The 23,704-nt window shown below is 41.9% G+C and overlaps 1 protein-coding gene and 1 pseudogene across 1 annotated transcript; both read right to left on the bottom strand.

Moving 5' to 3' along the window:
- Positions 1-755: 755 nt before the first annotated feature.
- Positions 756-1,470, bottom strand: LOC149589657 (uncharacterized). Its single transcript, XM_089861828.1, has 3 exons — positions 1,239-1,470; positions 1,147-1,196; positions 756-1,055 (listed from the first exon to the last, which is right to left on the bottom strand). The coding sequence occupies exons 1-3, from the start codon at positions 1,468-1,470 to the stop codon at positions 756-758; spliced, it is 582 nt and encodes a 193-aa protein (XP_089717954.1).
- Positions 1,471-13,194: 11,724 nt separating this feature from the next.
- On the bottom strand, positions 13,195-15,673 carry LOC149589656 (large subunit ribosomal RNA; annotated as a pseudogene).
- Between the last annotated feature and the right edge of the window lie 8,031 nt (positions 15,674-23,704).

Raw genomic sequence — 23,704 nt, 5'->3', positions numbered from 1 at the left:
TAGCAATATTTACCAGGTGATCCATGGCGAAGTAAGGATAGACTCAGAGTTGAATACAGCAGACATTTTATTAAGCGTTTAAAGAAAACAATAAAACAGGTTTTAACGCGAACACGGACTAGACTGCCCCCGTTACAGACGGAGGCGGGGGTTTTTATTCCCGCGAAAACGTTTTTAATCAGTTTGACAGCAGTGGTGCTTAAGGCGCCACTTCGGGACAATTTAACATTATACAAACATAAATATAAAAAATGAAAAATGAACAAAGCAGACGACGCGGTTTTTCCCCGGGAAGGTGGTGCTTGGTGTGGACGTTTACAAACTTATTCTTATTATCCTTTAGCTAGGAACTTAGTTTTTTGAGTTCGATTTGAATTTAAAGATCGAATTTCTTCGGAGGTTTGATTAGATGTTTTGAACGGCGAATTTTTGGCGTAGCCGTTGGAGGGTCTTCTTGAGGTAGTTTATGTGTTTGGGAAGACAAGGTTTTCCTCGGAGGAGGAGTTAGGTTCTTTGTATTCGTTGGCGTAGTATTGGAATGTGACGTACTAGGTTGTTCCAATATTGGACTAGTGAATACTTGTTTTTGAGTATAGCTGCGATTCATTGAGTTAGGTAATTGTACCGTTTCTTGGGTCGCAGGTGCAATTCTTTCTAGTATTTGGCCTAAATGTCTTCTCCAAATCATGTGTTCTTGAGTTTCTAAGCGATATGACAGTGGTCCGGTTCATTCGATTATTTTGGCAGGTGTCCAGCTAGGTTTTGTGTACAGTAATCTCTTGCGTAAACGGTAACACAAATATCAAAAGTCTTATTGCTGGAAATTTTCTTTGAAGAACTTGCGAGGTTTGTTGCGATCGTACTTTCGGAATGATGTCCGGCTTCATGAGCGTCAGACGTGTTCTTAGAGATCGGTTCAAGAACATGTTAGCGGGAGTTTCCCGGGTTGTGGAATGTGGAGTATTTCGGAAGGTCATTAGGAAATCGCCCAATTGTTGTTGGATGGACGTTGAACAATGTGAGTGTTTCATTTCAATTTCAGCGTCTGGACGAATCTTTCCGCGAGTCCATTAGTTGAAAGATGAAAAGGCGCGGAGAATACGTGTTTAATTCCGAAATTTTTCGCGAAGTTTTCAAATTACAAACTGGTAAAACAGGGTCCATTAACGCTGACAAGACATTCATCTGATCCGTATCTTAAAAAGATGTTGGACAAGTTCGTAATAGTTTGTTCTGACGTAGACGTTTTTGGAAATATAAACTTCCGGCCATTTTGAGTGAGCGTCGACTTCGACGAAAAACATATGACATGTACCCTTTGAAATGGTCTATCTGCATGTATCCATGGATGCAGAGGGCTTTGGCGTGATTTTTACTGAGTAGTTGACATTCCGAGCAGGATTTCACCCGGCGTTCTAAATCTTGGTCTATCCCCTTCCAATAGACGTAACTACGGGCTATCGATTTCATGCCAACAATTCCCGGGTGAGGTCAATGTAGTTCTTCTAGTACCTTGGGTTGACATTTTCACGGAATAATGACTCGCATTCCTCGCAATAGACAATTTTGAGTAACGGTCAGATCTTCTCGCTTAGGGAAATGTAATTGTAGATCTACCTCCTCCTTCGGTAAATTTGGCCAACCGTTTAAGATATAGTCCAAAACTTTGGATAAAAGTGGATCACAGCGTGTTTCTTTGTATCATGACTAGTAATGGGCAAACAGCTGAGTTGCTGAAAGTTAAATAGGTCGGCGCCATCAGTGGTGTCTCGTACCGTAACGGGTACCGGAAGGCGCGAAAGAGCATCGGCATTAGCGTGACCAGAACCTGGTTTGTATTTAACTTCGTAGTCATGAGCAGCGAGCATAACCGCCCAACGTTGCAGTCTCGACGCGGCCAAACCGGAAGACCGGAATGGTGTCCAAAGATCTTCGTTAAGGGACGTTGATCCGTGTAGAGTGTCAAATGACGACCGTAGAGGTATGCGTGAAATTTCTTGATGCCGAAAATTATCGATAAAGCTTCCTTTTCAACCTGGGCGTCAATTTGCTCGGTTTTCGTCATTTTTCTCGAAGCGTAAGCGATGCAGCGCTCATTTCCATCAGGCAAGAAATGAGCCAAAACGCAGCCAAAACCATAAGGTGAAGCGTCGTAGGACAGAATCAGAGGTAAATTAGGCGTATAATTTACGAGGACGTGATCGGAAGTTAGTTCGGTCTTAATCGCTTCGAAAGAAGTGTTACATTCTTCGGTTCATGGAACATTTCCACGGTTCGTTCTTGTTCAACAGTTTGTGTAAGGGATGCAATTTCATGCTGATATTTGGGATGAATTTGCCATAGTATTTAACTAAGCCGAGAAAAGAACGTTATTGTAAAATGTCCGTTGCAATAGGTGCATTGTGAATTTCCTTTATTTTCTTGGTATTTGGGTGTAAACTTTTAGAGTCAATTGTATGTCTCAAACATTCCAGGGATTCGACAAAAAATTTGCATTTGTCTTTCCGGGCTTTTAAGCCAAAATCTTCTAACCTTTGTAGGGTTTTCCAAGTGCGCGTCATCTGTTTCGCCATTGATGAGAATATTATTCTGGAAGTTGCTGACAGCATCTAAGCTAGATAATACTTATTTGAGAGCTTTCTGGAAAATCGCCGGAGATGAAGCTATCCCGTAAGCCAATCGGTGGACCTTAGAGACCTTTGGAGGTGTTGATTGTCAACAGTTTACTTGTTTCATCATCTACCACGATTTGCATAAAGGTCTCACTGAGGTCTATTTCAGTGTATCGAGTGCCTTGTGTTAACTTTTCGAACATTTCTTCAATTCGCGGTATTGCATGTTGATCTATTTGTAAAGACGGATTGACGGTTACTTTATGGTTCCCGCAAAGGCGAATGGAGCCGTTAGGCTTAAAGATAGGGATTACTGGAGTAGCCCAGTCACTGAAGGCTACTGGAGTAATTATTTGTTCTTTATCCAAGCGTTCTATTTCCTGATAAACCTTTGGTCTAAGAGCGTAAGCATCATTTCGGGCTTATCACCGTCACGAAGATGAAGGTGCATAGGCTTCAAAGGTTGCCAATTTGCCGATGGAAGAACTGAAGACTTCCTTAAGTTTTTCCAGAATGTCCTTTAGCTTGTGCGGTTGTTCATTGAGAGACAAACAAGAGACGTGGTTATGAGATAAAGTCAAATTTTTCAAGTCTAATTTGAGTTTACTAAGCCAGCTTCTACCGAACAGAGGTATTTTGGGAAATAGCAGTGTTTGTCTTGAATTTCGAGCTTGTCTTAACAATACAGATATATTCGTTGGTTTCAAATATACTACCTTTTCCGTGATAATTTAATCAGGAATATGACCTACTAACGGTGGGGTGGCGTAGCGGTTAGCGCTTTCGCCTCGCAGCAAGAGGATCCCGGGTTCGATCCCGGACTGTGGCACTGGGTGAAAATCTGGGAACAAATCCTTCTGCGTAGAGTTTGCAAGTTCTCTCCCCGCCTGTCAAAGGAGTTTTCCTCCGCGGTCTAACCCGGTTTCTCCTTTCCATCAAAACTTGCAGAGGTTAACGGTAATAGTTAGTATAGGGCGCTGTCGGTTAGCTATGGCATAGTGGCTAGCCACCACCCCTCTATGCATTGTAAAGGGACCCACCTGTAAACAAGCCCAAGGCTTAGTGTGGAAATCCCTTCATAGGCAAAGCTTAGATTATTATTATTATTATTATTATTATTATTATCGTGTTTTTGAAGTACACTTAAATATTGTACTGTTCTTCAGGCTGTATCAGTTTACAATTCTCATACCAGGATAGAAAAATAATTCGGGAAAGGTTATTTTATTTCGGAAGTAGATAATTGTAAACAGTAAATTTTTGGAAAAGGCATATTATAATTCGAGAAAGGTTATTTTATTTCGGAAGTAGATAATTGTAAACAGTAATTTTTTGGAAAAGGCATATTATAATTCGAGAAAAGTTATTTTATTTCGGAAGTAGATAATTGTAAACAGTAATTTTTTGGAAAAGGCATATTATAATTCGAGAAAGGTTATTTTATTTCGGAAGTAGATAATTGTAAACAGTAATTTTTTTGGAAAAGGCATATTATAATTCGAGAAAGGTTGTTTTATTTCGGAAGTAGATAATTGTAAACAGTAATTTTTTGAAAAGGCATATTATAATTCGAGAAAGGTTATTTTATTTCGGAAGTAGATAATTGTAAACAGTAATTTTTTGGAAAAGGCATATTATAATTCGAGACAGGTTATTTTATTTCGGAAGTAGATAATTGTAAACAGTAATTTTTTGGAAAAGACATTATAATTCGAGAAAGGTTATTTTATTTCGGAAGTAGATAATTGTAAACAGTAATTTTTTTTGGAAAAGGCGTAACATTGTTAAACCAATTCCAAAATATTACTAACCCAAGTCTAACCAAACGAAAAAAAACCTAACCAAACCTGACTTAATACTACTTAGTTGAAATAATCAACTTTAACCTAACCAAATTATCCATATCTGACCTAGTTCTTTTTGAGTTCATATAACCCAGCTGGGCCAGCTTACACCGTAATAAACAACTATAGTTTTTCGCATATCTGTTTTTCCGCTCTTTAGAGAACTGCTGTAACGGTACGCCGTGTTTACGAGAACCGCTGTATCGGTAATTGCTGTAATGGGTAAAGTGCCATTTCGGGAACCGCTATTTAGAGAACTGCTGTTATGAAGACCGCTATTATGAAATCCGCTCATAAGTGAACTGCTCATATGAAGGCTTCCCATACCATCACCCTCTAAAACGTAGAGTAAAGGCAAGTTCTCACTTGGCAAATAGTCGCGACGAATTAATTTTTCGCGTGGCGAAAAAAACCGGCGATAATTTAGTCGCTGTGGGAGAGGTTCTCATTGGGCGCGAAATTTTAAAAACGATTCAGCCGGCCGAGCCCTTTTTTATGCATCTTAAGCCTAAAAAGTCAAACTTTAACAATTGACCAAATGGATATTTCAGTCGAAAATTTCAATAAAATTAACTTGGTTATAGTTAACGTATTATTGGTTTATGGCATATATAATAAGTTGATCTTCCAAAAACCGAGACGGTTTTGGGTCAAGGATATTTTTCAAAAAAGACAGGAACAGGGCTATTTGAATAACCTTATTCGAGAAATGAGGCATCATGACCGAGAAAGTTTTTTCAAGTAAGTATTGTGAACTGTATGTTTTATCTATCATATTGTTTTTATAATGATATCTAATTCACTACCATTTGCTGTAGGTTTTTCCGAATGAATCCAGAACAATTCGATGCTATACTTAACATGGTTAGGTGTAGGATCGAAAAGAAAAATACCCGGTTTAGAAAAGCCATTTCTGCAGAAGAACGTCTTGCTCTTACGTTGCGGTACTCTTATAATTAAAAATGTGGCTTTCAGATCATGTTACATATAGTATCTGTATTTTTAGCTTCCTTGCCAGTGGTGATATGCAAATTAGTCTTTCGTTCGGTTTTAGACTGGGGAGATCAACCATTAGCAATATTATTAATGAAACGTGTCATGCCCTTTGGGATGCGCTATCGCCAGCAGATTTGTCTCTCCCAAGTTCTGTGAATGAATGGTTAAAAATAAGTTCAGGTTTTGAAATATGTGGAATTAGCCACACTGTTTGGGAGCCATAGACGGGAAGCACATTGTAATTGACTGTCCAGCTAAAAGTGGATCGAAATTCTTCAACTACAAAGGAACCTTCAGCGTGATTTAAATGGCTATTTGTGATTCGCTCTATCGTTTCACTATGGTAGATAGGGGAGGTTTGGGAAGCCAGAGCGATGGAGGGGTATTTTCCAGATCCAACTTTGGAATGTAGTTAAAACAAGAGAGGCTAAACCTTCCGATGGAAAAACGGATGCCAAACTCGGAAATTTCATTATTTTTTCATTGGGGATGAAGCCTTCCCTCTTATGGAGAATCTAATGCGTCCTTACCCAGGACGATTTTTAGATTTTACTACGAAAATTTACAACGACAGATTAAGCAGTGCCCGTCGTACTATTGAAAATTCTTTTGGAATTATGGCAGCAAGGTGAAGAATCTTTCGAAGGCCGATAAAACGCTCCAAAGAAAATATTGATAATATCATCAAGGCTTGTGTTGTGCTACACAATTTTATGCTAACTGATGAAATTGGTAAACCTGTACATCGTGGCAAATACAATGCACCAGCGTTCGCGTATTCTGAAGACAGTGATGGGAATATAATTGATGGAGAGTGGAGGAACGAAATTTTAGGAGAAGATTTGCTGCGTGATATTAACATGCCTGGACCAAATAGGCCTAAAAAGAGAGCTGTTGTTGTTAGAGATCTATTGGCGAAATTCCTTCACACAGATGGCAAAGTGCCTTGGCAAGATGCTTACGTTTTAAGATCCTAAAATCGATATTTATACGAATACCTTATGAATATGTTAAAATCATTTAATGTGAAATAAATTACCGTTTCTTTAAAATTTCACTCGCCAAAAATAAAGGGAAGAAATCGCGTGTTATAAAATGGCTGAAATGTTTTTAATTATGGTTCTCCTCATCCTCTGCTTCTTTATAAAATATTGTTTCAATTTGAAATCTAACGTTTCTTTGCCTCTTGGTGGGCGGGCTGCGAAACCGTCCCGCTAGACTGGAAAAATAAAGTTCAACTTCATCTTTTGGAAGTGGCGGTTTTGGAGTAGTAGGAGGAACAAGTTTCGATATATTTTCCTTTGCAAGTGAGACCAGAGATGACAATTCAGATTCCATTTTTCTTTTCCGACTTGCCGAAGACAATCGATGCATTTTATCATCATATACATATTGTATTTTATCATCATATAAATTTTGTATTTTACCATCATCTAGCTTCTGTTGTTTATCATCCTCACCTTTTGAATATCATCATGATCCACCTTTTGAATTTCATCATCTTCCACTTTTGAATTTCATCATCTTCCACCTTTTGAATTTCATCATCATCCACCTTTTGAATTTCAACTTCATCATCATCCACCTTTTGAATTTCAACTTCATCATCATCCACCGTTTCTATAAATTCGTTTAAGATAGAAGATCTAAAAACCAATTTTTTATTAAAAGTTAAAAAAAACCTTTGAAAAAGTATAACATACTCTTGAAAAATTTCACGAATATTGCTTGGTGATTCAGGGTTTATATCCATTACATTATTAGTAATCGATTTTAGTAGCTTATCTGCTACGTCACCGTCACCGTGTTGTTCAGTAACCAGAACAGTGTCATCGAGGGAACAGTTTGAAGTTGATCTTTGTAGAAATTTAAGTCATTATATAGTTCAACTTAACAAAAAATGGTGCAATAAAATATCTTAAGAAATTAAGTTTTTAAGTACTCTCTGCAATATAAGGAACGACCCAAGACACTTTCCATAAGTGTAAAAAGTTTCCATTTAGGAGGTTTAGATGCTTCAACCCCAGTTCCACTCCTACATTTAACGTCTTTCTCTTTTTTGAGCCTCATAAAGGTGTCTCTTAACCCTTTCCATTTCATTTGTGCCTCTTTTCCTGAAAAGGAATAGTTTTTGATTTTAGATTCGTTAGCAAAGATGTCAATTAGTAACTTACTTGTTATTCCCAAAAGATTGGCTACTATATCCCATCGGTTTTCTTTCTTCCGTGTATCTTTATATTCGGCATCAAAGGGGTTGTATAAAAATCGATGTTTTTGTATTTCTTCCACAAACTGTTCATTGTCAATTTTAGTTGTTTTCTTGCCCTTTCTAAAAGACTTTTTTGATACATCCATATTTATCTAATAATAACATAATCAATTTTAGTTAGCGTACGTATTTCACTCTTAAAAACTTAAATTAGAAGCATCAAAACTTGCCTAAACTTATCTCTTCGTTATTTCACAAGTGACAATAGGCAAAAGCTTAAAATTGGCGTGACGCGCGCTAAGCTCGAACCCCGGAATCTGAGACGGAACGTAGTACACTCCCCCTTCCCACTGCCTGAACCTGATTGGCTGGAGTCTTTTTTCGCCGAGCGTTTAGCGAAAAAAAATAGAACAGTCGCTTTGGAACTCTTTGGGACGATTTTGACGGCGAATAGAGGAAAATTCGCTCATTTTAGTCGCGGGTATTAAGTCGCGTGGCGAAAATGCATTTTTTCGCCAAGTGAGAACCGGCCTTAATTCTTTTATCTCTTGGAAGCCACAATGAACCGAAACGGAGATGACGCCTAGTGGTTTAACTGATTCTTTCGTATATGTTGAGAGTTTCTTTCTTGATGGTTTCAAAGGACTATGTTGAAAGATCTTATCGTAGATAGTTTTGGGAAGTACAGAAACAGTGGCTCCTGCATCCAGTTCCATTGATAAAGGTTTCTTATCAATCTGCAGATATATCATGATGGGAGAGTCATCTCCATGAGTTTCTGAATTTATTGTGCACAGATGTCCTCGAAAGGAATTGTCGTCTTTATTTTCGGAAACGATTTCGTTTGTTTCCGAACCGAGCGAATAAATACTTGTTTTTTTACGTTGAGAATTTACGAGAGGTAAATTCTGAGAGCAAGCACGTTGAATATGACCGTGACGTTTGCATCTGTTGCATTGGGCGCGTTTAAAACGACAAGAGACCTCCGAGTGATCATTTCTCCAGCAACGGAAACAAGCAGGTCCACCTGTTTCACCCCCTCCAAAACGAGAGGACGGAGGCCTTTGTGAGGGCGAGGCAGTAGAGCTGGGCGGACGGTGTAAAGAACGGTTACCGCCGACGCGGAGAGCGTGTTCGTTGTTTCCCGTAACGGAACCATGAAGTTCGACGGAGTCTTTGGCTGCTGTTTCCATGGAGACAGCGATCTCGACAGCTTTGTGGAAGGTTAAGGCATTTTCCGACAAGAGACGTTTCAATATGCCTTCGTTGACCAAACCCGAAACGAATTTATCCTGTAAAACATCTAGGTTTGCGCCAAAATCACACCGAACAGACAACTGTTTCAGTTCCGCGACGTACGCGGACACGGGCTGGGAAGCCGATTGCCGGCAGCGATTGAACCGAAAGCGTTCCGCGACGAGCAAAGGCTTAGGGAATAAATGAAGCCGATAGTTATTTTGAGTTCGGCCAAAGTCTTACTTGAAGGCGCTGCAGGAGCCGTGATATTACGTAACAAGGTGTAGGTACGAGATCCTAATAAAGTGAAAAACGTGGCCACCTGTTAATCGGCCGGAATATCGTGAGCGATGAAAAGAAGTTCCACGCGTTCCATATAGGTGGGCCAATCACACGCAGTGGAGTCGAAAGGTTCGACGAGCATAGACAAAGCAGCCGCCATTTTGATCCGTAGCGATAGGGTTTAGTCGGTACGGAATCTCCGTCGCAAGTTTTTATGACTTTGTTGCTGATACTTTTATAACGAGTCGATCGAGTATTAATTAGAGCCGGATTAATAACTTATACTTTTGAGTTCTTTGTTTAATTAAAGACAGTTTATTAAGGCTTAGTTACATAGAAGTTAATACTGATAATCTGCTTTGGGAAAAGCATTAGGCTGAACCTAATGGAGGCTAGAGCGCGACTGAAATTTGCTTCGGGGAGAACTGTTTTCCTTACTAGAGAGAGAGAAGCCAGAGCTTCTGAAGATGGAGAGGCTGGCGGCATCTATACGTTACAAACATAACACAATCCTTGTCCCAAAGTTACGGACTGGTTTTGCCGACTTTCCTTACCTACATTTTTTCTATCGACTAGAGGCTTTTCACCTTGGAGACCTGCTGCGAATATGGGTATGGTCCAGCAGGAAAATCACTACCTCTCACTCGAATTTTCAAGGGCCGACGGGAGCGCTCAGAACACCGGAAGAGGCGCGGTGCTTTACGAAAACACCATCCCTAAATAAAGCTTAGGTGTTCAACGTGAAATTTACGTAAATCTGGGTCAGGTCCAACGGAAATGGAGCCTTTACGACTAATCGCGTGATGTAATTCGTCAATAGAGGCAGGGAAGTATGTTGGCATATTAAGAGGCTTTTATATGAACGAAGTGTTATCAGGAGCTGATACGGATGAAAAGAGTGAACCAAATGTTGCAGATACGGCTTCCGAACTGGGCACCTCAGAGACTGGATCATATGGGTCCAGGATCAATTTGGACAACCTTCGGCGATTGTTTTTATAGAGTCTGGTGCTGGGCATACTGACGGCGCTTGGCCGCCGGACGGGAACTTGACAGTGGGTGGCTATTTTCGATTCGAAAAGCAATCTATCTGGAGCTCGGCAATGTCGGACAATATTTCTCCAGGAACGGTCAGGACCCTGGTAGCCAATACTTGAAATTCCGCCGGAGTTGTGGGATTTGTACCATACGCCGTGAAGTAACCCCTTAAGTCCTTGGAAACATCGGTATCGGAGCAAGTGGACAGCGACGGAAGAAATGGAACGGGCGTATCCAGTGGAATATCAGGTGCAACTTGACCAGAGAGAGGAAAGCTAGAAAATAATAGGGTATCAGGAGTAGATGATAACCGGAGTGTGCCAACAAGATCAATAAAGGCTTGATCTCAACGTTTCGCCTTGATTGCCGTAACAGGTCGTTAAGTAAACTGAGCAGCAAGCTTCATGTTGATATCCGAGGTATGTAGCGGAAGGGATGCCTCTAAGAGGGCCAATTGCCGGGTCTTGTCCTCGTGCCAATAGCGGTACTGACCCGTACGCTGGTTAATAGATGCATATTCAGCGGTATGTATGGAGTGTTTATGAACTCCGACACCTCGAAGTGTCTCAGAAGTGACGGCGAACCAATAACACGAATATACTGGTCCAGATGGGCTTAGCGCTGATTCTACTGGTAACGTTGCTGGTTTACATGAGCGAGCATGACTGAAAACCGCAAAGATACTAGTGAAAGTCCTGAAACAAATGCGACAAACATAAGTAATGTCCTTAGAGGTAAGTCCATGTGAATTAGCATGGGGAAGGGTGAGTCGCGAAAGTTTTTGGGCACCGCGGACACTGCGCAAAACCGTCAAGCGGATATGTAAACTGAAACATTAAAGATTAAGTTATAAAGTATACCCGAATTGCGCGAGAAGAGAAAACTAAGTTAAGATAAACTAAGCGGTGTAGTTCACGCGAGACTATAAGCGTTCTACTTGCCGGCGATATACAGAGCAGTTAAAAGATGAAGCTTCGTGGTCAATAGAGTATGTAGTTCTGGTCTTCTTCTTGCATAAAAAGCAATTGATACAGCGTGGTTTCTCGGCACGACAGTCTTTATAACGGTGATGATCGCCGTAGTAACTACATACCGGTTGGGGTACATGGCATTGAACACCGGAATGACCAAAGTCCTGGCCTTTAAAACATCGCGTAATATTTAATCGTTCCCGAACGCGATGACGTGTAAAGTTCAAGTAAACAATTCCGATTTCCAAAAGACTATGGTACGCAGATGGCTTAACTTCAAGAATGCAGTTAACGCTGCTCGTGGTTTGAAACTTATTCTTTACTCCTATATCTTCCATCTCAAACTCCACCGTGAGTTGAGATAGTAAGGCTGAATAGATCTCGGCCAAAGAAAGTTCAGCGTCGAGGTCGAAAACTGTTAATTGGGGTAAGCGTTGCATCGGAGTGTGGTACTTGAAAACGGAAGAGATTCGGTCATCAGCGGCAAGTTAATTAACAAGGATATCCCGATCTTGTCGATTACGTAAAGCAATGAAGATTCCATTATAACGACTGGCCCGAATCGTATTAATATCGATCTTCAACTGACGAGGCTTAACGAGCTTCATGAATTTGGACTCAACTTCCTTCGGGGTGGTATCGGCTTTTAATAAAAACAATAAGAGCGTATTGTCTTGAGCCCTGGCAGGTTGAGGTTGAGACGGTTCTTGAACAACTGCAAGCGGTACGACTGGATACTCCTGATTCTGGTGGGCAGCCGACGTTTTGATCACGGTAGAAAATGACGGGAACAGGACGGGTCGTGGCCGATGACTTGGAGGTGGTAGCCGGGCGGTAGGTAATTGCCTAGGAATTGGTCTAGCAAGGAGTTTATCCATGATCCTTGTATTTTCGGCTAAAGCCCCTTCTACTCCGACAACCTTGTTGTTCAGCTCCAGTACCAAGGTAGTAAGGTCGGACCAGATTTGCTTTCCCACTTCCTGTTTAGCTTGACTAAGATCGCATTTGTTCCCAGATGATCGACTGGACAGAAACAGGTCGAATTGCATAGACAAATTAACCACGCGCTCCAGAACGTTCTGGGAAAAGTCTTCCCGTATCTTATATTCCTCTGTGGCATCGTTGTTTCCCGGGTTCATTATGGGGGTAGGATGAATTGATAGAGCCGGGATGTTCAGTACGCTGTTGGACTCAGTGGGACAGATAGACGGTATAGTAGAGGTAGCGATCACGGATGCTTATGACCCGGTACTGGTAGTCGTAGACGTGTTACTCGTGGCTGTAACCGACGTAATTGAGCTCGAGAGTAATTGATCCGACGCAGTAGTAGTGACGTTAACTTGATTACGTGTTGAGACCGGTGAGTTCCGTCTAAGGCTATCCCTTGGCGTAAAAGGATCATCATCGACGCTCGAACCGAAGTTAAAAACCATGGTGAGATGTTAAGTTCGCGGGAGCTAACTAACCCCGAAGAGTTTTAGCCCGGCGACCACGGCCCGTACTCGGGAACGGCACGGGAAAATCGTCCCTACGATGAAAAAATTCCTAAATAACGAAACCGAGGGACAAAATTAAAACTAAGTAAAAACTTTACAATAAAAGCGCGGAGTAAAAACTTTAATAATAACTAAGGTCAGAGCGTATAACCCGGAGGAGTATAAAATGCGACTGTACTCGATGATCGATCACAGTCGACTGAAGAGAGTCATAGTTACTCCCACCGATTATCCGCGCTTCGTTGAATTTCTTCACTTTGACATTCAGAGCACTGGGCAGAAATTACAATGCGTCAACACCGAACAACGGCCATCGCAATGCTTTGTTTTAATTAGACAGGCACGAGACCCAGAACGCCGCGCAGCGAAAATATTCCACGGGAAATTCCCAACGCTGATCCGGGCTCAACCAAACCGTTGCCGGTCTGTCTCGCCCAGTCGTAAGAGCCAATCCTTGTCCCGAAGTTACGGATCGGTTTTGCCGACTTCCCTTACCTACATTTTTCTATCGACTGGAAGCTGTTCACCTTGGAGACCTGCTGCGGAGATGGGTACGGTCCGGTAAGAAAATCACTACCTCTCACTCGGATTTTTAAGGGCCGACGGGAGCGCTCCGGACACCGCAAGCGGCGCGGTGCTTTTTGGAAACACCATCCATATCTCTGGGCGAGCCGATTCCATGGATTCGAATCCTTACAAAGAAAAGACACCTCTTCACGGGGCTCCCGTCGACGTCTCCGAGCTTGTTTGGATTCCCTTTCGGTCAGCAGCGGGACTTGTGAATGAGAGGTTCCGCCTCGGAACGGATTTCTCCTATCCCTTATGACCGTTCTCACTTGAGTATTTACTACTACCACCAAGATCTGCACCAGAGGCGGCTCCAGGCGAGCTTACGCTCGGCACCTTCAACGCGCGCATCTGCGCTCCTCCTATTCACCGCGGCTTAAAACACCATGGTTTATTCGGCCGCGGCGGACGGGTATGGCGTCGACGCTGGAGCACCATCCATTTTCAGGGCTAGTTGTTTAGGCAGGTGAGTTTTTACACACTCCTTAGCGGATTCCGACTTCCATGGTCACCGTTTTGCTGTCTATATGGGATCTCATGAGCGTCTCCTATCGTTCCCCTTTACCCGGCGTTTGTTTCATCCCACAGCATCAGTTCTGCTTACCAAAAGTGGCCCACTTGGCACTCGCATCCAAGTTGCCGTCCAGGCTTCAGTCGAGAAAACCAGACTTCTCACTCATTTAAAGTTTGAGAATTGGATGAGGTCCTTTCGACCCCAAGGCTTCTAATCATTCGCTTTACGGGATGAGACTGCATTCTCCGAATGCCAGCTATCCTGAGGGAAACTTCGGAGGAAACCAGCTACAAGATGGTTTGAATAATATTTCGCCCCTATACCCAGGTCTGACGATCGATTTGCACGTCAGAATCGCTGCGGACCTCCAACAGAGTTTCCTCTGGCTTCGTCCTGCCTAGGCATAGTTAACCATCTTTCGGGTTCAACATGTACGCTGTTGCTCCGCCCCATCCACGAGGCGATCGGGACGGCCTCTTGGTGCGCCCACGAACGCGAGGCTCGCGGGATCCGAAGGCATCCTTCCGAACCGGTCTTCACTTTCATTTCGCCTTTGGACCTATTCAAGACCCAATGACTCGCGCACATGTTAGACACCTTGGTCCGTGTTTCAAGACGCGTCGGGTGGGTTATCGACCTACTCGCTGCTAACCACCTGAGCATTGACGAGTGCGAACGGAAACCAGCGGAGATCGCCAGCAGCCGCTCACGCAAGGGTGAAATGACAAACCGAACGACAACACCTGTCCCGCCGCTTCGTTCCCGGTTAAGGTGTAACGGGGAGCCCGTTACAAGGGTTCACCACCAGATGGAGCGATAGAAACCGATACTAGAGTTCCCCGCTAGACGGCCCAGGAAGCGTAACGTTCGATCTGTCGTCTGCTCGAGAGCCGGGATTGGACGTTCCCCGGATGCCCGAGGGGATAAATTCAAACGTAGCCCGGGAATCAGGGAAGTTGGAGTAGTACCGGCATCAGAAGCAGTTAATAATACTTTATAGACTAATTGGCTTTATTTACTTAATGATTGTTATTTAACGGATTGTATATTTATTGTTACTAACGGACTGTATATATAATTTAACCGGATTTATATGTTAATAAATACATTGGATTTAACTGAAATTACCTAGTCGTGTGTTTTCGGGTCTCAGTGGAAAGCGCGCGATTACAAAGGGAGTGCTCGGCGTAGCTTGCACAGGGCTAAAATCTTCCCGGGTCTAGCCAACGCTCACCCTTGAACGAGCTGCCTAAAACACCGGTAGAAACTCCGCGAGGGAGAAACGACCTGCCACTTTCCGGCACCTGCTTTCAAAAACGGCCAGCTTTCAGCGACCTGACCCGTCGCAGAGTAGTTCGAACGGAAGGAAATGCGCCAAACGGCCCGCAGCAATCGCCCGCCCGGCCGACCGAGGTCCGCACCGTTAGAGACAAACGACACACGCGGTCACGTCCGACTAAATGCCTCCGACGATCATTTTCGAGGGCTCACCGGTTTACCTCTAAACTGTTTCACGTACTCTTGAACTCTCTTTTCTAAGTTCTTTTCAACTTTCCCTCACGGTACTTGTTCGCTATCGGTTTCGTGGTCGTATTTAGCCTTAGAGCTATATACTCTAGCAACCCGACTCCAAGGAGTTTTGCTTCCGCCGGAGACCATAAGCGAATATGGGCCTTGCGCAGTACTCGAAACCCGCTCTGGTCCTAATGATTTTTAAGGCATAGCACGAATCGAACGTACGACAACACGGCGAGTCGACGAACGAGAGGAAACACGCGACCGGAGAGCGATTTCTACCCGTCCCGACCCGTTCGACGGCAATCACGACGCGACAAAGCCTGCCAGGGGGCTCTCGAAGTTGGATACGCAATCTAGATGGAGTGCTTCTTTTTCCCCCTTATTGCTTTGTCCTCCCGCTCTTGCTCTTAACTCTGCTTGTGTCTTCATCAGCGCGTTGTATCACACGTCCACGGTGATTAGAGCTGGTTACCACTACGTTGTGTGGGCTAAGCGGATACGCGCCCTTCCCAAGCCAAGGTGTGAGGCAACGTGCCGAGGGTTGCATGGTAATGGGGAAGTAAAACTGCGGTATCGCTAACTATCCCCTCGGGGTACCAGTCGACACCTCGTTGTAATCAGCCTTCCAACCGGGCGGGGGACTACCTGGAGGTGACCTTTTACTTGCCCCTTTACTCGTGGCATCTTATGGATCCGAAACAAAAACCTAAAACTAATTCTAACAAAACCTCTAAATCTACAGTGCAAGGCAAAGCCCTCACTGATACCGCGCAAGGGCCTGGAGCCAGCAAAACTCGTTCCGATTCATCGGTGCGTGTGTCTGACTCCAGTGTTGCCTGCGCTAATGTCTTGGCGCATGGGCATGCCTCTGGCAGGACCCAGCCACCAAGACTACTAAACCAGCCGAGCGACGCCGTCTTAAACGACAGATTGCTCGGCAAAAAACTAAATCGGGCTCTGAAGTGGACACCACCGCAGTCGGGGGTGCAGCGACATACGACAACCCAACGAAGGGGCCGAGAGTGGAGGACTCGACTGCTTCGCCCGGCAATTCGCCGGCGGTGGCCAAAAGGAGTAAGTCCTATAGGGATGCCGCGAGCTCAGAAAAGATGGCCATTATCAAAAATGGATATCCGTCTGCGGTTATCACGAGGGGAGATGTTGGCCCAATCCAGAAGGTGATTCTAGGGGGTTTGATGGGATACCTTCGGGGAGCCCTCTACCGTGCCTTGGGAATTTCAGCCTGATGGCCGGGGTCCTAACGTACTCCTGAGAAGACGCGTTTACTGGGCAGTGGTTGAAGGAAACGTTATCCTACTCGGTGGTGGGGGATGCGGTGCTCTCAGTGATGAGAGCTAGCGAACTCTCTAAGCCGTTTAAGGTGATATTCCGAATCAGGGACCAGATTACAAAGAAATCGGCGGTGCTTTTCCAGAGCCTGAAGTTCCTCAACAGTGGCTTTGCCACTGAACGTTGGAGATGTATCCGGACGTACGTGGATCGTGCCGTACGGTACTGGGTAATTCCATTTATGGTCCCTGGTTTTGTGGGCTTTACTGGAGCTCCTACAGCACACAAACACCGCTGCAGCTGAGTCTGCGGCAGTGGACGGGACCAGCGAGCTGAGAGATCTTGCTGTAGAGCTCTCTGTTGTCGCTTCAGGTACAGAGGGAGAGGGAGGGGTTCACTCGGAAGATTTATCTTCCATGAATGAGTCCACCCTACTGGAAGAATCGGATGCTACTTTTCGGGGTCCAGACGATGAGCGTTCTAGTGATCCTGACGCAGGAGAATTTTGGGACTGGGAACTTGCCTGTCGCAGGTTAGGTGCTACTGGCCCTCTCAGGACTGATGAGGTGTAGTCAGGTCCCTTCTGAACCCCTCTTTTAAGGAACATGGGGACGCTACTTGCGATTCAAATTAAGCTGCACCATAGTAAGGCGGCCTCCGCGGTACTCTGTATGAGGTTTGCTGTAGAGGGTCTTGATGTGGCCCTCATACAAAAACCGTGGATTTGCCATGGCAAAATCCTCGGTCTCGACACAGCGGGGCGGCTTTTCTATGACCGTACTGTTGTTAGACCTAGGGCGTGTATTCTGGTCCGGATATATCTCTGCTGTATCTCTCTACCGCTATACACGTCTCAGGATACGGCGGCCGTGAAGTTGGTACTGGGCTTTGGCCGGGCCGAGATGACGTTTACGGCTGCCTCTGCTTACTTCGCCCTGCACACGATGCGGACTCTCTCCCAACATTGGAGGTGATCAGTTTGGTCGATCAATTTGAGAAGAGAGGGATAAACTTTTCATTGGAGTTCTGTCTTACATGTTGTGGTGCCTGGTGGTGGACGAGCTCTTGGGGTTGCTCGAGGATGTAGGGGGCTGTCGGTGCTTCGGGTATGCGGACGATTTGGCTATAGTAATTACCGGGAAATTCCCGGCTATTATCGCCACGCTTATGAGTTCTGCTCTCTCTAACGTGGAGCAATGGTGCCGGGTGGTTAACCTCACTGTTACTCCTGGCAAAACTGCCCTTGTTGCTTTTAGAATTAAGAATACTAAAGGTCTGTTCAATGATATCTCCTTTTTTAGTCAGGTCCTGACAAAATCCTCCGAGGTGAAATACCTGGGGGTGACTTTCGATTGTACACTTACATGGAAACCGCACCTTGATCGGTGCATCAAGAAGGCCACAATACTTTTCTGGAGAACCAGGAGCTCTGTCGGCAAGACTTGGGGCCTCAACCCCAAGGCCGTTCACTGCCTTAACACTGGGATCATTAGACCCATAATATCCTACGGGGCGCTTGTCTGGTGGACGAGGGTCCGGCTCAGAACGGTGCAGACTGAACTGCGCAAGCTTCAAAGGCTGGCCTGCATTGGTATCACGGGAGCCATGACATCAACCCCGATCGCTTCCCTGGAGATACTCCTTGCCATGCTTCCTCTTCGTTGAGGAGGAGGCTGCCATGGGGGCCTACAGGCTCTACAACAATGGCTGCTGGGTACCAAGACTTTGGGATCACAGCCATACTAAGCTCTTCCGGGAGTATGCTGCACTTGAGCCATCGCTGACGATGTGCACTGCCATTCAGCATTCACTTTTCCAGTTAGGCCGAGTGGACTAACCTCCTGCCTCTTGGTTCCGGGAGTGAAATATTTGGTTCACCGATGGTTCTAAGACTGATTCCGGCGCTGATGCCGGCTACTACTACCGAACCACAAGGTTTGGTTTCTCAGAGAGTCTTGGCACCTACGCAACATTGGTGTCAAGTTTTAAACAAATTGTTTTAAACTTTGGTTTTAAACAGCCATTAGAAAACCAATATTTATTTAAAACGTTTTAAACAAAAAGTTTAAAACTTTTTTATGGAGAGAAATTTCGAATATTTTTAACTCTTTTTATTTGGAATGAGCAAAAATATTAAATAACAGAAGTAAAAAGCTTCAGTAAGTTCAGTCAAAACCTTCCAGTAATTTGACTGTATGTGCGTTTAATGGTTAGGAAACCCTCCCAGTTGATTTATCCGTTACCAATATGTATTGAACGCATCACCCTCACTTTGTATCGGCTATTCAAACCAATCCATTTTTCATTTGAAAAGATCGCATGCTCTTTTTAAACAGTCAGTAGAATATTTTAAATATTCAAAATTGATACCTCCTTCTAAATAATTAATTTCATGATAAAATGTTTTCGGAAAATCCAATTTTAAATCGAGTTTTATACTTTTTTTAACTATATTTCGTGCCTGACTTCGCAGTACGTGTTCGTGGTCGGTATGATACTCGCACTGGATCTTTGTGGTAACGGGATCAAATCCCAGAGGGTCCCGTCTTACAGCTTCATATTATAAATTTAGGAGTTTTTAATTTTCGTGTTTTTCTTCTCAATACGTTTTCGTGGTCTGTGGGTCTAGGTGTATGATACTCGCATTGGGTTAAAGTGGTCCCATGTTCTAATTCCAAACGGACAGTTTCTGGCAACTTAAAATTCGGAATTTTAGGAGTTCTTTCTCTTTTAAAACAGTCAGTAGAATATTTCAAATATCAAACCTAATTTGTTCTTGAAAAAGCGTACATATGTAATTTTTTCAATTAATTTGGATGGAATAAATCGATTTTTTTTCCACAATGTCCAGTGCTTATTTCAGGCCCCAGGACTCCCAACTGAAGCATAGCCCACTAGATTCGCGCCCCTGAACGCTGCGCTGCTCGCGCTATAGCTTGCGTCGTGATGCGCGTGATTATTATTTTAATGTGAGGACTCTAGTTTCCCTTGATTGAATTAAATAGTGATTAAGGATTAAATGAATTTTAATAAAGAAAAATTGCAATATCGGAACTTCAGGCAATTGATAAACGTCACTCTCATCGTTTGCTTTTTCTGTCTTGGTCCAAACCAAGACCTATTTTTAATCAAGTAGGCTGTGAAAACAAGTGCCTTGCGCTAGCTGGAGTAGTGGCTTAAATGGAGAGCCGCAATATATAATATATAGACTATTAGATCTATCATAATAGTCCGAGGAATATAGAATCGCTCAAGACTAGGTGATTTGTGAATTGTCCTCTTAACTTCGAAGTCGTAATTATGCAATGATTTTATGCTTTGTTTATCTCGTCAACATAGGTAACAGTAGCCCTAGTTAATTCAGGATACCGTTATCTAATTTGCTCAAATCAGGGTAGAAAACAATGTAGTCGTGTTCTTTAGTACACATGTGCTTTTATCCGTTACCGCTATTTCCATATCTCCTTTGTATTAATTAAAAAATGGCATTTCTACCCAAATAATTGAAATATTTAATTAGGTAATGCTTTATGAAAGACCACGCTTACTACAGAGCAACCTTGTAAACTATTAAACACAAAAAATAGCACTGCCGTTAACGGTGATTTTGCAATGAAATAAATAATGACTGCTCACCTTATTTTGTTAACTAATAGTCCTCATTTATAATTTTAACTCAAAGGGCTATAATTGACATGCTTTTAACAAGTTTTATTAATTGTAGATGAAGCTCAGTTTGGTACGATGCCACCTTACGTGAGCCAACCAACAAACAATGGCTTCCAACTATATAGACTATTGTGAGTAAATCAAATAAAGTAAATAATTTCCTAGAATGCTCCAAGTATTTTTGTCTTTTATTTCAACATGAAATACTTGCATCAGTTTGGTGGCAAAAATTCTCCGTTAGCGTAAACGATAGTTTTCTGAACATCGAATCATGGGATGTTGGAATCAGTATTTAATGCTCAGCATTTGTTATAAGGTAAAAATTTAATTATAATTAAATTATTTGCGTGTCCAGTCACTGTTCATAACTCAGTTTAAAAAACCAATATTCCTAATGTTGTACAGTTATTGATTTCCAGAAAAACAGTTTATTTTGCGAAGGTTAATGGGGCAATAAGCTTCTCCATTACAGGACTATCTAGTGCCGTCGGGTTAACCCCAGCAGATATTTTGCTTTGAGATGTGTGAAAATTTATGTGAACAAAATTGTTAACGCAAATTTATAAATAAATTGAAAATTTTTAAAAGATATTATTAATATTAGACAACAGTATCTAAATGACTCCACTCCGCTCCATTCATTCATTCATGACATGATTCATTAATGTAATACTTGCGGTAGCGGGTAGGTTCAAATAAATTATGAACAAATTAATTATTAATCTTACTGGTGGATCAATCAATTACTACATTATGATCTGTGAGAGCTGGGACATATTAATAAGCTATTAGGGTACATTTTACACCTTAATGATGAAGCCTCGCTGACTAAACGTTGGCGATAACTATTCAAGGGAAATAATGACAAACAGAACTATATAGATTCTTTCATTTAATAACATTTTATATTTGCATTATTTAAATTCAAATTCTATATTAAGGGTAAAAACGATTACTGTCTATTGGATATCTAACACGTTTTTTTAATTTTGACATACCAAGGTAGCTCTTCAATTTGTGGCTGTGTCATTTACAACACAATGTTTAATTGAATGATATTATTTTCGGTTTATATTAAATATATAACACACTGTTTAGCGGTTCTGCTACTAAGCCTTCTCAAAGAAGTCAAAGTTTCTGAAATTTTTAGGAATAGATGTTTCTTAGACGGAAGTGTACCAAAAATCGTTTTAAACTTACAGTTATGGGTCGTGGCTCTGGTTTTTAAGAGGATCCCATTCTCAAGCTTTTTATTTTATAATCTTTATGGTTAAATTAATTAAAATGAATTCTGATTAAATCCGTAACACTATTTTTTATTAAGTTTCTGAAATTATCAGAGCTAAATATCAAGACACATATTTAATTGCTCTCATTTCGACAGAACTGCAACCGTATAAATTCATTCATTTAATAACATTTCTTATTTCTAATTATTTAAATTTAAAGGGCTGTACGTGTATTAACTTCTAAAGGTGGAAACAGCTGACTTGTCAGCTATGAAGTAAACAAATACCGGGCTGCCAGACTGTCTCTCACACAAAAAAGTTGGCCATTCTCGCTTATAACAATGTTTCCTTGTCATATAGGGCATTGTCCACTGGAGTGCGCAAAAATTGTGCCGCGTCTTCAAAGTCAAACTATCCGAAAAATTTACTGGCCAACTGTCCAGTGACCCCCTTAGTGTTTAAAATATTTATGGGACATTAAATTTTTTTTTCCACAATGTCCAGTGCTTATTTAAGGCCCCAGGACTCCCAACTGAAGCATAGCCCACTCGATTCGCGCCCCTGAACGCTGCGCTGCCCGCGCTATAGCTTGCGTCGTGATGCGCGTGATTATTATTTTAATGTGAGGACTCTAGTTTCCCTTGATTGAATTAAATAGTGATTAAGGATTAAATGAATTTTAATAAAGAAAAATTGCAATATCGGAACTTCAGGCAATTGATAAACGTCACTCTCATCGTTTTCTTTTTCTGTCTTGGTCCAAACCAAGACCTATTTTTAATCAAGTAGGCTGTGAAAACAAGTGCCTTGCGCTAGCTGGAGTAGTGGCTTAAATGGAGAGCCGCAATATATAATATATAGACTATTAGATCTATCATAATAGTCCGAGGAATATAGAATCGCTCAAGACTAGGTGATTTGTGAATTGTCCTCTTAACTTCGAAGTCGTAATTATGCAATGATTTTATGCTTTGTTTATCTCGTCAACATAGGTAACAGTAGCCCTAGTTAATTCAGGATACCGTTATCTAATTTGCTCGAATCAGGGTAGAAAACAATGTAGTCGTGTTCTTTAGTACACATGTGCTTTTATCCGTTACCGCTATTTCCATATCTCCTTTGTATTAATTAAAAAATGGCATTTCTACCCAAATAATTGAAATATTTAATTAGGTAATGCTTTATGAAAGACCACGCTTACTACAGAGCAACCTTGTAAACTATTAAACACAAAAAATAGCACTGCCGTTAACGGTGATTTTGCAATGAAATAAATAATGACTGCTCACCTTATTTTGTTAACTAATAGTCCTCATTTATAATTTTAACTCAAAGGGCTATAATTGACATGCTTTTAACAAGTTTTATTAATTGTAGATGAAGCTCAGTTTGGTACGATGCCACCTTACGTGAGCCAACCAACAAACAATGGCTTCCAACTATATAGACTATTGTGAGTAAATCAAATAAAGTAAATAATTTCCTAGAATGCTCCAAGTATTTTTGTCTTTTATTTCAACATGAAATACTTGCATCAGTTTGGTGGCAAAAATTCTCCGTTAGCGTAAACGATAGTTTTCTGAACATCGAATCATGGGATGTTGGAATCAGTATTTAATGCTCAGCATTTGTTATAAGGTAAAAATTTAATTATAATTAAATTATTTGCGTGTCCAGTCACTGTTCATAACTCAGTTTAAAAAACCAATATTCCTAATGTTGTACAGTTATTGATTTCCAGAAAAACAGTTTATTTTGCGAAGGTTAATGGGGCAATAAGCTTCTCCATTACAGGACTATCTAGTGCCGTCGGGTTAACCCCAGCAGATATTTTGCTTTGAGATGTGTGAAAATTTATGTGAACAAAATTGTTAACGCAAATTTATAAATAAATTGAAAATTTTTAAAAGATATTATTAATATTAGACAACAGTATCTAAATGACTCCACTCCGCTCCATTCATTCATTCATGACATGATTCATTAATGTAATACTTGCGGTAGCGGGTAGGTTCAAATAAATTATGAACAAATTAATTATTAATCTTACTGGTGGATCAATCAATTACTACATTATGATCTGTGAGAGCTGGGACATATTAATAAGATATTAGGGTACATTTTACACCTTAATGATGAAGCCTCGCTGACTAAACGTTGACGATAACTATTCAAGGGAAATAATGACAAACAGAACTATATAGATTCTTTCATTTAATAACATTTTATATTT

The sequence above is a fragment of the Phalangium opilio genome, unplaced genomic scaffold (genome assembly GCF_054372755.1).
Source record: "Phalangium opilio isolate 3A_F unplaced genomic scaffold, DU_Popi_V2 ptg000521l_1, whole genome shotgun sequence".
Classification (NCBI taxonomy): domain Eukaryota; kingdom Metazoa; phylum Arthropoda; class Arachnida; order Opiliones; family Phalangiidae; genus Phalangium; species Phalangium opilio.
The sequence above is the reverse complement of the archived record's forward strand: the minus strand, read 5'-3'. Positions and strand labels throughout refer to the sequence as shown.

Bases quoted from the DNA above. Each gene is read 5' to 3' on its own strand.
- LOC149589657 (XM_089861828.1), bottom strand. From the start codon at position 1,470: ATGAAATCGATAGCCCGTAGTTACGTCTATTGGAAGGGGATAGACCAA. The intron at 1,197-1,238 runs GTCAGAACAAAC...CATCTTTTTAAG, and splicing joins ATATTTCCAAAAACGTCTAC to ATACGGATCAGATGAATGTC. The intron at 1,056-1,146 runs GTTTGTAATTTG...ACTCGCGGAAAG, and splicing joins TAATGGACCCTGTTTTACCA to ATTCGTCCAGACGCTGAAAT.